This window comes from Nicotiana sylvestris, chromosome 7 (assembly GCF_000393655.2).
Source record: "Nicotiana sylvestris chromosome 7, ASM39365v2, whole genome shotgun sequence".
NCBI lineage: Eukaryota > Viridiplantae > Streptophyta > Magnoliopsida > Solanales > Solanaceae > Nicotiana > Nicotiana sylvestris.
This window is the reverse complement of record NC_091063.1, coordinates 18,794,174-18,809,013: the sequence shown is the minus strand read 5'-3', so window position 1 is coordinate 18,809,013 and position 14,840 is coordinate 18,794,174. Positions and strand designations below refer to the sequence as shown.

Below are 14,840 nucleotides of genomic sequence, written 5' to 3'. Positions count from 1 at the left end.
AGCTAACTGAAGGAGAAGCAAAATTCGACCTAGCAACTATAGAGAAAGAGAAACAATTGACTTACAGTCACGAGAATGTGATGTACGCGATCAATTTGCTGTCATCACTCTGATACCATATTGAGATGCAGCCATGGAAGCTTCTAGATTGAAAGAGAAGAGAAGAACGAGATTAATAAGAGAAATTCTGTTTTTCCACTGCTCTGTTATGAGCTGTACATCTATATTTATGCAGACTATCTTTTACTGACTAACAACTAATTACATAATTAACTGTAATTATCACTAACTAACTACCTAACTAATCCACTTCATCATTCCTCTTAACATAAAATTAAACTATCAAGAGTAAAATAATAAATTTTAAGTAAATTATTTTTAAATAAAAAGATACATTTATATAAAGATCATTGCACATTAAGAACCTCGCAAAGACTAATCAACACATAATTATATAGTCACTCATCAATTAATGCAAAAGTATTTTAGCATCAAATAATATCTAATTCTTCTTTCTCGCGCTCTTTTATCGATATAATGATAATTTTATTATACCAATTACCATGAGCGAGGCATGTTAATCTTTTATATGATAACAAGTTAACAACCATGGTGATCCATAAGCCTTCTCATTACAACCTTTAGGTTGATGTAACTTGAAGAAAATAGAAGAAAAGACAATTTAATCACGGATTTTACACATGATATAAATTATTTGATTTATTGTATATTATAAAAATAAAAATATATATTTTTAGCTGCTCTAAAAAATAATAGTTGATAAAATATATATTTTTTTATATATATGTATCATATACAAAAAAAATATATTTTATATACTTTTCATTTTTCAACTAGCAATGCAATTAATCCAGCATAAAAAATAAAATTAATTTTAACATGCAATTCATCTATTTTCTTAACCGGAAAGAACCTGCTCTACAAGGAAAAAGACCGGCTCTACTCTTTTAACCGGTTTTATAGTCTGACCAAACAGGCTCTACTGAAAACGCTCACCACTTGACTGTAAGAAAATCAAATCCCTTTTACACATCCCCATACGCTGAGATCAAAGTGACGGAAAATGGACAATTCTGCGAATTGCAAGAACTACGGCGTCCCTATCTACGGTGCCGGTTGGGTTCCGTCGAGCGCCCTCAGATCTGCCGTCGAACCGCCGGCCGATGATGAAAAGGACGATGGCGACAAATCCTCAGCTCCGGCGCCGGAAAACTATGTAGTCCTTGCCGGAGGAGGTGGAGAAGGGAATAGCGGTATTCGCAACGCGCTCGTTGTAGCTCAGTTTGATTTTGATTCCAATGTTCTCTCTGATGAACCTGTAAGCCTTAAACTCTTCCTTCTTATGATTCGATGTCCAGAGCTTTTATGCAAATTGAATTGTTCTGCAGATATTTGTTTGTGTACGTGTTCAGTTATATAATGCAAATCTTTTTTTAAGTTTTGCTGGCATTTGTAGATTCGTGTTATGTATGATCTTCAAGGAACTAATGGAATATGAATTATAGGTGATATGGATTCCAGATGGCTTCATTTACAAGAGATCAATTGACTGAAACTGATTGAAAACTAGCTTCTTCTTATTTTTCTCTTTTTAATTGAAAACTAGCTTAGCTGACTAGCTGTTTGTTTTTGTTCAGTTCTCTGGATCCAGGGGACTAATGTTTAACAATAGAACTTATGGAATCGATAAGTATTATAATCGACCAACTTCTTTGGAATGTCGGGATGGCTATAAACAGACATGTTAAATGGTACCGTCCTGCAATTTTTTGGAGTATTTAGAAAGAAAGAAAGATCTCACATGGATTGAGGGTGTCATTTCTCCTTTATAGACACTCAAGGCTAGAAGTTTAATGAGTCTATTTTGTTGGATTGAGGTTAAAAATATAAATAGTCTAGATAAATTCATGGATTCTGTTAGCTCCTTGACTTACTAGTGGTATTCACAGGTTTATTGTACAAGAGCTACCTTTTTTGCTCAGCTATTGTAACCATTGGAATCCTCTGGATGCATTTTAATTTCTCACTTTACTTGATTAAAAAAACACGAATTTCTTGAACTTATAGAACATGTATTATTTGGCTTCCTGGTGGGAGGTAGCAGGTACCCCTTGGAATTAGTCGAGTTGCGCGCAAGCTAGCTTGTACACCATAGTTATAAAAGAATTACAAGAAAATACACATGATGTCACACCATAACAAAAAATGGCCCATGTTTTTAAAGTTTACCCGCTATAGCCCAGTTTGTATAGAATTTGAAGGAAAGATTTCAATCACTAACCTAGTTTTCTTTTTCCCTACATGCCCAAAATGCTCTCTCCCATGTGCCTCTTCATTCTCTACAGGCCATCATCTTCTATCCTCTATATTTTTCTGATCTATCTCCCATATTCATCTTCTATCTTCTATAATTTTTAAATCTATATTCATCTTCATCTTCTATATTTTTCATCCTATCTTTTCTCCTCTCTAATTTCCAGATCTAATTTTCCTTAACTTTTTTTAATTCTCTCAAACTTTCCTAATGCAAAAAGATGAAAGTCTAGGGTAAGATGAAGAATATGAAGTTAGTTGTTCGTTTGAAAGGATTGAGGAAGAAAACATTTGACCCATTAATGATTCAAGTAATTTTGATTGATAAATCTCTGAGTCTCTTACTGTGAGTATTTGGTATCGAAATATAAGTCCCAAAAATCATAATTCCGCCACTGACGAAGCTAAAGTTTTCAGATCTGGAAGTTTTCATTGTGAATTGGTGCTTCAATCCAGATGGGTATTGACTAATAATAGTATTATTGATCGGGTGAGACAAAATTTAAGAATTTGGGATTCATCTAGACCTATCTTGAGCTGATTGGTTCTTCTTCTTCTTCTTTTTTCTTGTTCTTTTTGATAATATTGGTGTTAAAACAGAGGTGTAGTGATGGACATAAGGTATTTGCAGTGCATACCGTATAACTGGTGTTTATACACACTTATACAAATATTATATAATTATGTATAAAATAGGTATAAGTGTGTAGATTTGTGTATAATAATGTAGAATTATATTTCTATTCAATGTATAAGGGTGTATATACATTATTATTGTATAAGAGGTTTTCATGAAAGTTTGACACTTTTTTATATGGTAAATTTTGTGTTGAAATAAAGGTTTAATGATGGTTGGAAAGTTTTTTTCTAGTGTAAAATATGCATGTTGAATTTATGTACATTCAGTGCATATGTTGTATACTCATACATATGTATTATATATATTGTATAAATATGTATATAAGTGTGTATAATTATATATATACGAGCATATAATAATATATTTACATTGCATTCCAATGTAACTTTTATATATATATATATATATATATATATATATATATATATATATATATATATATATATATATATATACATATATATAAACTATATATACTATATAAAATGACAATATACTCCTTTTTTTGGTAAATTTCGGACAAAAATAAGGCAAAGAGAGGGGGAAAAAGTAAGGATTTAAAACCACGTGATGACTTGACTTTTTGTCAGATAGTCACATTAATCTGGAAGAGAAAAAAACAAATAGGAGAAATAGAAAAAAAAAAGGAAAGAGATCATTATGAGATTGATGTCAGGCGGTAAGGCGATAATGTAAGTCAGACAATGATGTTAGAGGGTTTCATTGGCTATACAGATGAAAACTTAAAATGGGGGTACGCGGATGAAGAGCACCTATGTGGGCTGTACTTATGTGAAATTATCCCTATTATTATTTGGCTTAAGAGTTATTCCCTCCTGTTTAATTTATATGATACTGTTTTTATTGAGGTGTTCCAAAATATTTGATATGGATCTATTTCTATCCAACTTTCACAAGCATCACAACTTCCAAGAAATCAATTAGGTTATTTAAATTAAACTTTGATTTGATGATATTTTTTTTTATCGAAACTAACTTTCAGTCATTACTTTACTATTTTCTTCAACTACCACTGGTATAATACATGAGCCAAAATGAATATTTTAAACTTTGTGCCCAATCAAACTGCCGGCAAAGCTTAACTCTTGCTTGCTGAAGGATGAGCTAATGCTGTATTTTGGCCCGGGCCTTAGTGGGCCTAACGGGCCGGGCCTCGCGGTCCCGGGCTTCGTGGTCCTGGGCTCTGGCGGTCCCGGGCCTGGCGGTCCCGGTCTTCGTGGGCTCAATGGGTGGAACCGGCCCGTGACGGGCCTAAGCCAACATGGTCCTGTGCTTAACGGGCCGGGCTCGTGGGCTTCGCGGGCCTAGGGCTTTTTTTTTTTTTTTAAGACAATTTCTTGTAGTATCATGGCTATATTAAAAATATATATGTAGTATATATGTATATCTAATTATTAAAGTGCTTGACGAAAAAGAAAATAACAAAACAATAGTAAAACACTAAATTGTCATGCATAATATATTTTCTTGTAGTATATTATATTGTATCTTATGTATATATATTCTCTTATATATTTTCTTGTAGTATATATATTGTATCTTATGTATATATATTCGCATAATATATTGTATCTTATGTATATATATTGTATCTTATGTATATATGTTCGCATAATATATTTTCTTGTAGTATATATATTGTATATTATGTATATATTGTAGCATAATATATTTTCTTGTAGTATATTATATTGTATCTTATGTATATATATTCTCTTATATATTTTCTTGTAGTATATATATTGTATATTATGTATATATTGTAGCATAATATATTTTCTTGTAGTATATATATTGTATATTATGTATATATATTCGCATAATATATTTTCTTGTAGTATATATATTGTATATTATGTATATATATTCGCATAATATATTGTCTTGTAGTATATATATTGTATATTATGTATATATTTTCGCATAATATATTTTCTTGTAGTATATTATATTGTATCTTATGTATATATATTCTCTTATATATTTTCTTGTAGTATATATATTGTATATTATGTATATATATTCGCATAATATATTGTCTTGTAGTATATATATTGTATATTATGTATATATTTTCGCATAATATATTTTCTTGTAGTATATTATATTGTATCTTATGTATATATATTCTCTTATATATTTTCTTGTAGTATATATATTGTATATTATGTATATATATTCGCATAATATATTGTCTTGTAGTATATATATTGTATATTATGTATATATTTTCGCATAATATATTTTCTTGTAGTATATTATATTGTATCTTATGTATATATATTCTCTTATATATTTTCTTGTAGTATATATATTGTATATTATGTATATATTGTAGCTTATAAATAATTCTAAGTATAGACAAAGAAATATTGCGAAAAGAAGCTCATGGGTAGAAGCAATAAATTTTATTACCAAAAAATGGCATATCTTTCTTAGTCATCCTTCCCCCAATGGAATGAGCACAACAAGGTACTAATACCACCATTAGAAGGAAAAAAACTAAGGAAGATGTGCCAAAATACAAGTTACATATTATTCTATGTATTATCTCTAACAAATCTCATAAATCCTTCAAGGTTCGGAGGAGGTTGCGTTGGTGGTGGTGGAAAAGAAGCTTGTTCATCACCACTTCCGGGCGAAGCCGAATCCTCCGCAAGTTCCGCTATCATTTCTTCATAAGCTTCATCTATCGCCGGTTGTGCTTCTGCAATTCCAAAGTTTCTTCTTTCCGAGCGGATCCAATCTCTAAACAATACTGATTTTTCCAAGCTATCCCTCATAGACGCTCTATGATCACCTATTTGCAGTCTTGCTTGACTGAAAGCGCTCTCTGATGCAACAGTTGAAGCTTGAATTGATAAAATATCCCGAGCCATCCTTGCAAGAACAGGAAAATGTTTTTCCCTTGCCTTCCACCATTCCAAAAGATCAAAAGAGCCGTCTGGATTCTCCTTTTCAAGTCCCTGAGACAAATAAACTTGAAGCTCATTTAGATGTGAAGTTTCATCATAATTTTCACCTTGAGACCCCCTGAACTCCGTCCAAGATTTAAGAGCTTTTAAGCCCGCAACTCTTTTAGAGGATTGTGAGCTAGACGAAGTAGGGGTTGGAATAGTTGGCCTAGCATGCTCTAAGGCAAGTTGATAAGCATTATAAACTGTTTGAGCGTTAATCTTAATTGAAGCTTTTGCATCTGCAAGTGTCGCAATTTCCTCATTTGAAAGATCTAAAGCCTTATAAATATTTGAATACCAAAAATGAGGACCTCCCAATTTCATTGTAGGATTTAGCATTGCAGCAAGACCATAAATAGGAGGGATAGGAAAAAAATATTTTTTAAACTTTTGTTTCATTTCATTTATAGCAAGTTCATAAATATCCCCACCCTCACTAAATTCAACAAACAAATCAGATAGTGCTGCAATATAAACTAAACAGTTTGAAATAGTAGGATAATATTGCCCAGAAAATGCATTTGTAGCAATTTGAAAATGTTCTAAAAAATCTAAAAGAATTTTAACATTAGTCCAATCTTGAGTGGTAAGCATTTCATCATCATCCTCACCACCTACCCGAGAATTAAACGTTGCATTAATTGAGTTTCTATATTCATATGCTACTACTAAACTTTCGTACATACAATTCCATCTAGTCGGGCAAGGTTTAGGAACCTTTCTTTCTCTAAGGCCATATTCATCACATTTTTTAAAATACTCTCTAAGTCTACTTCTACGGTTTGAATAAAAAAGCCAATTAAGAGCCATTCTAACCTTTTCAATTTCTATGTTTAATATTCGCATACCATCACCGTTTTTGCATTATCCATTCCTCATCTATCCAATGACTTGTAACAGTTAGATAATCACAATCATTACCACTTCTACCAATATCAGTAGTAATAGAAATCCGATTAGGTATATGAGTAAATAAATACCGCAAATATTGTTCATATTCATGTTTGAATTTATAAATATCACTCTTAACTGTTGCGCGAGGCCAACCTTTATAAGTAGGATTAAACACTCTTCTAATATAATGAACCCAATTAGGATTAGAAGCAAAAGTATAAGGTAAGCACATAACAGTAATCATCTTTGCTAATTCTTCACGATCTCTATTTGGATCGTAATATAAAATACCTCCGGTGACAGTGTTAATTCCTGGTTGAACTAGATTTGAACCTGTACTAGGGTTAACCGCAGAATCTACACTTGTCCCCTCTAGCTGCGCTTTCATTTGAAAAAATCTAGCCTTATCTCTAGGGTGTGTTTTTATGTGCCTAGTCAAACTACCTGTGCCGCTACGGTCTCCAGTATATTTATGCGACATTAATTTCCCACAAGTTTTACACTTAGCCTTATTTTGTTCTCTTACAGCCTTATTTTGTTCTCTTACTTGAGTAAAAAAATTCCAAACTAATGATGTTTCTAGGCGTTTAGCAGGTTCTCTATTAAAAGTAGGAGTTTCTACAGGTGGGTCGACCGGTGCATCACTTGGGTTATTAAGAGGACTAGTAGGTGTATCATCTAAATCCGGTGCTTGAGTTTCATCATCATCCTCATTTTCCTCATTATTTTCTAAGATGGTTTCATTAGGATAAAGAGCATTCATAATTTCATCATCTAATCTATCACCTGGTGCAACATTATGATAAAATTCACTATCGGTAAATTGAAAACAAGGGTGATCACTATCAAGAATTACGGAAGGAGGAGGACGTCTAGGTTGGCGACTACTTTCAACTTGCTTATCTTTTCTAGGTCGGGGAGCCGGGGGAAGGGTAGTTGGTTGGCCACTACTTTCACCGGTTTTATCTTTTCCTTTACCAAACATTTTTTTCAAAGTAAATGCCATATTAATTATAATTATGCAAACTAAACCACACAAAAATATATTCTAAAAACGTAAGAGTTGAAACGAGTTTACCGGATTGCCGAACAACTTCTTGAAAATTGAAAATCGTTGAACACTTGAAAACTTCAATTCAACAACTTCACAATTTTTCACGAAATTTCAACAATAAATTAAGTAATTGTAGTAGAGAGATTGAGAGATATTGATGAATTGGTGAATAAAAATGAAAGAATGAGGGGGTATTTATAGTTGAGAAATGGGGAAAAGTGTAATTATATAAAGTTTGAGGGCCAAATGGCCATTTTTTAAACTTAAAAACGGTCATATTTTCAGCCCAAACGGCTAGATTTTAAATATGGCCGTTGGAGAATTTTAATTTTTTTTAAAAAAAAAAAAAACCGTTGGGCCCGCCAGGCCCGCCTGACGGTCCCGGGCTCGTGGGCTCAACCTTGAAGACCAGCCCGTGACAGGCTCAGGAGGACCACCAAGACCGGCCCACCCAGGACCGGCCCACCAGGCCCGTTAGGACCGCGGGCCCGCTCCGGTCCGGTTCAGGCCCGGCCCATCGAGCAGCCCTAGGATGAGCAGGCTTGGAGGTTGACTATAGAAATCAGATTTGCTATTTTTCAGAGCCTCCTTCTGCTTATATTCAGATGTGCATAAACCTTGATACCTTAAATGTAACCTGGGAGATTACAGAAACAGATATAGCCTCACCTTTCTGGATTTGGATCACTTTGACTTAAAATATGTGTTTTTCATTGAAGGTGGCAAGAGAAGGAACTGGTGGTGATCTGCCCTATAGGATGGCCATCCATCCTGGTGGAGATGGTCTGATATGTTCAATGCCAAAAAGCTGCAGGTGAAGCTTTCTTGTAGATTGTGTTAAAAGCATTTGGTACTTGTCAGAAGATGCATCTACTTGAAGAAAGGGTTGTGCCACAGAATTTACTTTTGAGCTTACTTAGATGGGTATTCATGTTGAGTATTCTCTTCTTTCTTTTCAGCCCTCCCTTTGTGACTTGTGAGTGGTGGCATGGGCTGATGCATAAAATCACCAAGGCATACACTTGCCCCTAGGAGATATAGTTAGTGGCTTATATAGATAAGGCTGAAGTCATCACTTGACATCGTTTTGATCACTTGACAGTTGACATCATGTCTACTACTTTCTAAAATTGTTCATTTTTTCATTTTTAATCCACTCTCTGGTTGGTTACTTTTGCAAACATAGTCCACATTACCGCTTGCAATATTTGAAATTTGAATTTTTGCAGGTACTTTTTGCTAGCAGCTTGATTAAACATCTAATCAATGTGCTTCTTGTGTAGATGGTTTGACTGGGATATTCAGAGAGCTGATAATCTTTCACTTGGTCTAAGATCATCTGAGAGAGTACTTGAGCCATTGCAAGATGTTGGACAACAATTAGCGCTAACTTTTAATAATGAAGGTTCTTTACTTGCTGTCGGCAGTGAGGTAGGTGTCTTCCCTTAAAACTATTCAGGTTGAAATGAAAGTATGATTGTTGCATGTGATTGAAGGAAAACTGTTCAACGTGAAGGCATTACTGTTATGTTCATAGTGTATATAAAGTTTAAGAAGGCCAATTTTATAATATCAGGTCCTCCCATATTCTGTTAAAAGTTGGACAATGCGTTCTTTAATAACGCAGGCAGGAAAGTCAATCTTTGTTTATTTTACCCTGCCAAAACATTCTTCTATACCATGAGTTAGATTGGATATGAAGGAAAAGGAGGAGGTAGTTTGAGTCAGGTTTATGGCACCACTAGTTTACATCACTAATTGCCATAAGAAAGCATGGTGGTGCACATGTTCTTCCTGCATTAAATTTAAAAGTTGCAGAAAGTGACTTCATGAAAAAGAGGTTACAGAAAGTGCTATTTACAGCGGGTTTGTTTTCTTCTCTGAAACCTTGTCCTGCCCCACAAGTTATATATTTTTGTTGATAAAGTAACAAATTTCATTAAAAGAAGGGCAGGCCAAAATTCAATGCATAAGAGGAGGGAGTAAACTTAGGGTTATAGCATGGTTCCTTGGCATTAGTCTTTAAGCCATAAATATATCAACAGTCTAGCTGGGAATATCTACTGGCTATGTTTTGACTCGCTTTATGAATTCTACATTTTACCTCACCTTTTAGAATTCATTTGGCTTTCTCCTTTTCGGATTTAAAGTTTTTTTAGTAAGAAAAATGTAAGAGAAACTAAAAAATGACAGAAAAACTAACTCTTTCAGAAATACTGAATTGCAGAAGGTAATTAGTTGCAAAGTAAAAGATAAACTTTAAACAAGTCCTTTTCCATTTAGAATTTTCCGAGATTCTCTTCATGGTACACAGTTTAAGGCGAAAGCCTTAGATGCTAAATAGATAACTAAAGAAGTGAATATATTTCTACAAGGAAGTAACTTTCATGCTAGTCTTTTTCCACCTCTCTCTCATTCTGTGCTTGCTGCTTCTTTTTGACTCTTTGTAATTCACAAAAAACTCTGGGAATTGACAGAAGTTAGTAGCATCTTTGTGGGTGTGACCAGTTAATACATCATGCTATCCATCGCTATCTAACTGTCAGTAATGTGTTGGGACCATAATGCTTGGTGGTTTTGAGCTGTCTACGGCTACCGTACATCGACGGGTAAGGAGCAGGTTAACCAGGAAATCAACTAATGATCAATCAGCTATGCTGAGATACCAAGTAGTTGGGGAGGTTAACGAGTAAAATGTTTCACTAGTTTAAACTACAAAGCAGATATACAATTTGTTGTTCTCTATTTGTTCTATTGCTCTAATTAGAAAATAGTGTTTTCTTGCTCTATGCTCAACTTTAGCAACTGGCTTGCTGGTGTAATCTGGGTAACAAAATCATTCTGAACAGGCTGTCATCTTATCCCGAAAGGCTCCATTTGTTTTGTCAAGTTTTATTTGGAGAATATTCATTGTATCTAGTTTCAAATTGAGGTGTTACTGATTGATTTTGTTTGATCAAGGAAGGGGAGGCCTGGGCCTCTTCTTCTTTTATTCAGCATCTGCTTCTTTCTTCTTGTTATATCCTTTTTAAAGAGTGAAATATGGAACTGCATGAGCTTGTTTGTGCAGGTAAATCATAATTATATTGATTATTGAATTTTGGTGCAGTACAGGATGGCAAGTTGAGGGTTTTCAAGTGGCCCAGAATGGAAATTAGTCTTGATGAGGCTAATGCTCATGCTTCTGTGAAGGATCTAGACTTCAGGTTCATAGCATTTTCCAGAGCGTTTACTTTAAGCAGTACAAGCAATATCTTTTAATGGTAGAGGAATTTTGACTCAAATGCTTTTGGTTGTTGTGCAGCCCTGATGGAAACTTTCTTGTTTCTGTTGGAAGCGGCCCTTGCCGTATTTGGGACGTCTCTAAATCAACATCTGTAGCTTCTTTGATGAAAGAAAATGTAAGAATATGTATGAATGACTTTTAATTGCTGGAAGATGCTCGATTTTTTCTGTTCCTCTTTTTCTCCACCAAATGAAAGGAAATATATGATGCATCTCCTTTCCAATCTAATTGACACTAAGACTATCCAAAAAGCAGATGTTTTGTTTCTCCTGCCAATTGGTTTTATATAAACTGGTTTTCTCTTACATGTAGATTCTTATGTTTTATTTTATTTTTTGATAAGATAACTAAGAGTAATTACATTGTGGATTCTCATATATTCCCGATTTGAGGAAGTTTTGTGGGCGTACCCAATCCTTTCTCATTGTTGCTATTAGTTATCTGACAAGAAGCGTCTTCTGTACCCAGGATGAGATCTTTGGCTATTGTAGATTCTCACCAGTTAATGATGAGAATCAGGTTCTATACATCACCACAATGCGAGGTGGATATGTTATATTGGAATTTTATCTGAATTACCTATTTTTAGATAGTGTTTTAGTTGGCATATGAAAAATTAACCCTGTATCCTTGTGTTTGCAAAGATCAAGGTGGAAGTATTTCGAAGTGGAGTACTACTACGTGGAAGAGGATAAGATCAAAGCGTGTTGTTCGTGATCCTGTTTGTGCCTTTAATATTTCACCCAATGGGAAGCTTCTGGCAATGTAAGACTCTTTTGTTGGTTTCCCTTCCACGAATGCCTGTAAACAACTGTAGGCTATCTCATCCCACCACTTAACACTCCGTATAGCTGGACATGCTTAAAGTTGGAAAGTCCATTATATACTGTGCTAAGCTTAGTGCTGCCTCTCAAAGAGCTTGAGCATTTGGCTACAAAAGCAGCTTATTTACTGTTTAATAAATATAATAATATGGTCATCAAAAAAATAAATTTAACAATCAAAGGGTAGAAAAGCAGCTAGTTGATTAGTCCCAAAGGCAATGGTGGAGACATTGGCGCATAAGAATAACATACCTGGAGATTCCAGGTTTGAAGCTTAGCTATAACATTACTGTGGGTCCACCTGCTATAACCTTGGTGTACAGTTACCCGGCCACCTGTGCTTGTCGGTTGTAAGAGACTGTGTGGTAGATTAGTTGAGGTGTGCACAAATTAGCCTGGACCAACGACAGTAAAAAATAAGTGGCTGATTGACTTTGATGGAACATATTATCACAACACTTGCTCTTGTATGATTAGATCTGTATCATTAAAGACGCCAGAGAGCTACCAAATCTCAGTGTAATTTGTCAGATTGTAGCTTCTTGCTTAAGAGACATCATGAAATTGTTCCGTGGGACTATTGATTCTATGCCAGTGTCTCCGGCTAATATGTTTAAGAACAACTTACATTTAGGTTGTAAAATTTTCAGGGGCTTTTCCATAAGTTTGTCATACATGATGATCCATGTGAAACTACCACCATCCCGTCGACATCTTATAACACTGAATCGTGGATGTAATAATTGATGTTGCATAGAATATGTTATTGGGGACCTAAATGCTGCCTCTATTTCACTTTCTTTGCAGAGGAACAATCGAGGGAGATGTACTGATAGTTTCTTCTAACAACTTGCAAGTGCAAAATGTGGTGAAAAAGGCTCATCTTGGTCTTGTGACAACATTGAAGTTCTCGGAAGATTCGAGGTCCTAAATGGTTTTCATGTTCCTGTTAATAGCTATAAAAGCCTGCAGTCAGCACAAACAATTCTAAATTTTTTGCTTTCTTCAGGGCTTTGCTTTCTGCCTCCATGGATTCAAGAGTGAGAGTGACAATTATAAAGGAAGAGAAGAAAAGTGGTGAGTATTTAATTTCCATATCAGTATCAGGAACATGAATACATGATGGTAGAGACAGCTTGGTTTGTATGGGGTGGTTGCTAGCAGGTAGCCGGCCGAGTTCTGAAAATGAGCTAGCATTTGTAGTTTTGTAGGCTTCTGCTATTGATCTTGATTAGTTTATTTTTAACTTGATCTTCATCTAAGGAAAAAGTTGATATTACTGATAACATGAAACTAGTAGGAAACAACTGCATATGTGTCGGTGCTGTCAGAGGTGAAAAGCTCTAAAAAGCGCTCCAAGTGTATTGGCGCTTTAGGCACAAAGCGCAACTAAAGTGCGGGCTTTAGTAAAACAAAGGCGCAATGAAGAGAAAAAGTTAAAATAATTATCTGTAGTTCAAGAAAAAAAAGAAACAAGTTCATTTACAATTTTTTCCTCAACTACTAATATACTTCATTGCAAATTATATTTGTTGTTTAGTACCCTCGATGCAAGATAGAACTCATGGGCAATAGGGCACACGCCTTGGTGCCTTGCCTACAGTGAAGTGCATCTTAAGCGAGGCAAAGCCCTTCCTGAACTTTTCTGAGCTTCAGAGCTTAATCGCGCCTTAAATGAGTCTTTGACAATATTGATGTATGCGTGAGTTTTATTCTTTATTAGCATTTGAATTTATTCAAGTTGGTCAAGTCATTAATACCTGAACTAATCTGTAAGCAAATACGACCAACTGGCTGATAGTGATTATACTGCAAACAGATCTCTCTCTTTCTAGTCTTGCCATCAAGTGCCATGCTTTTGCGCATGCATAATTGACTTTTGTTGTGGTAATTGTCTTAAACATATTGTTTTCATTTGCAGGTCTGAGCTTGTGGATCGTTATACTCGTCCTTCTGATTGCAATAGCTGTATTTTACGCAGCAAACAACGGGATTCTTCCGTTGGAGTTAAACTCTACTTAAATGACGAGCTTTACCCAGAACTCAGAAGTATTGTTAGAATGGTTATGTTTATAGGTGAAACAATATCTGTGGCATTTTTGAAAGCTGGAAAGTAGTTTTGGATTCTAGTTTAAGTTAAAGGATATGTGGTGTTTTGAGTGTGCTTCAAGTGTTAGACAGTTCAATTCTCCATTAGATTCTCACTGTACAAAACAAGTTGTTGACTATTTCTTCCATTTCAACTTTATTTGGTAGATCTTTCTCAAAATAAATTGGAGATTTTCCACCTGCTCCTTTACGTTTAGTTCATATGAGAAGGGATTTCGAAATCAAACCCCAGAAAATTAAAAAAAGAAAATCTGGAAAAAGGAAACTGAAGTATCATCCTAGGGATTCTTATTACGTTTACAGTAGGAAATAACACAACTTTTTTTCCAAAACAATATTTGTTTTTGCAGAAACAGATTTCCTTGTATCTCAAAATTCGAATTTGAAACACTATTTTCCGCAACCCAAAGACAATGCAAAAAAAAAAAAAAAAAATTCTGTTCTAGTGCCACCTTTCAATGAAAACCAGTAAAATAAAGAGAATATTCAGAAAAAGAAAACAAAATCAGTCGCCTTAGACGTGGGTCGAACGTTGTGGTTTCATCCGTCCATTCCATCTTTTGAAATCTATAGCAAAGCTGACAATCCAACAACAAGACATGCCTAGTATATTTCCACAGTGTGGAGATTGGAAAGGAAAATATGTACTAGACATTAGAAAAATTGTTTTCGATGAATTTAATAGAGAAAAAACCATATTGAAAATAATACAAAAAACAGT

The 14,840-nt window shown here is 34.6% G+C and overlaps 1 protein-coding gene across 1 annotated transcript; it reads left to right on the top strand.

Moving 5' to 3' along the window:
- Positions 1–997: 997 nt before the first annotated feature.
- LOC104232860 (SEC12-like protein 2) lies at positions 998–14,297 on the top strand. Its single transcript, XM_070150888.1, has 10 exons — positions 998–1,339; positions 8,620–8,714; positions 9,184–9,331; positions 11,015–11,106; positions 11,205–11,301; positions 11,655–11,730; positions 11,831–11,951; positions 12,818–12,934; positions 13,020–13,087; positions 13,932–14,297. The coding sequence occupies exons 1-10, from the start codon at positions 1,085–1,087 to the stop codon at positions 14,030–14,032; spliced, it is 1,170 nt and encodes a 389-aa protein (XP_070006989.1). The 5' UTR covers positions 998–1,084; the 3' UTR covers positions 14,033–14,297.
- The last annotated feature ends 543 nt before the right edge of the window (positions 14,298–14,840 follow it).

What these genes read in the sequence shown, in the direction of transcription:
- LOC104232860 (XM_070150888.1), top strand. Translation starts at nt 1,085, where the DNA reads ATGGACAATTCTGCGAATTGCAAGAACTACGGCGTCCCTATCTACGGT. An exon ending in GTGAAGGATCTAGACTTCAG is followed by an intron (nt 11,107 to 11,204) that starts GTTCATAGCATT and finishes GTTGTTGTGCAG; the next exon opens with CCCTGATGGAAACTTTCTTG. An exon ending in CTTCTTTGATGAAAGAAAAT is followed by an intron (nt 11,302 to 11,654) that starts GTAAGAATATGT and finishes TTCTGTACCCAG; the next exon opens with GATGAGATCTTTGGCTATTG.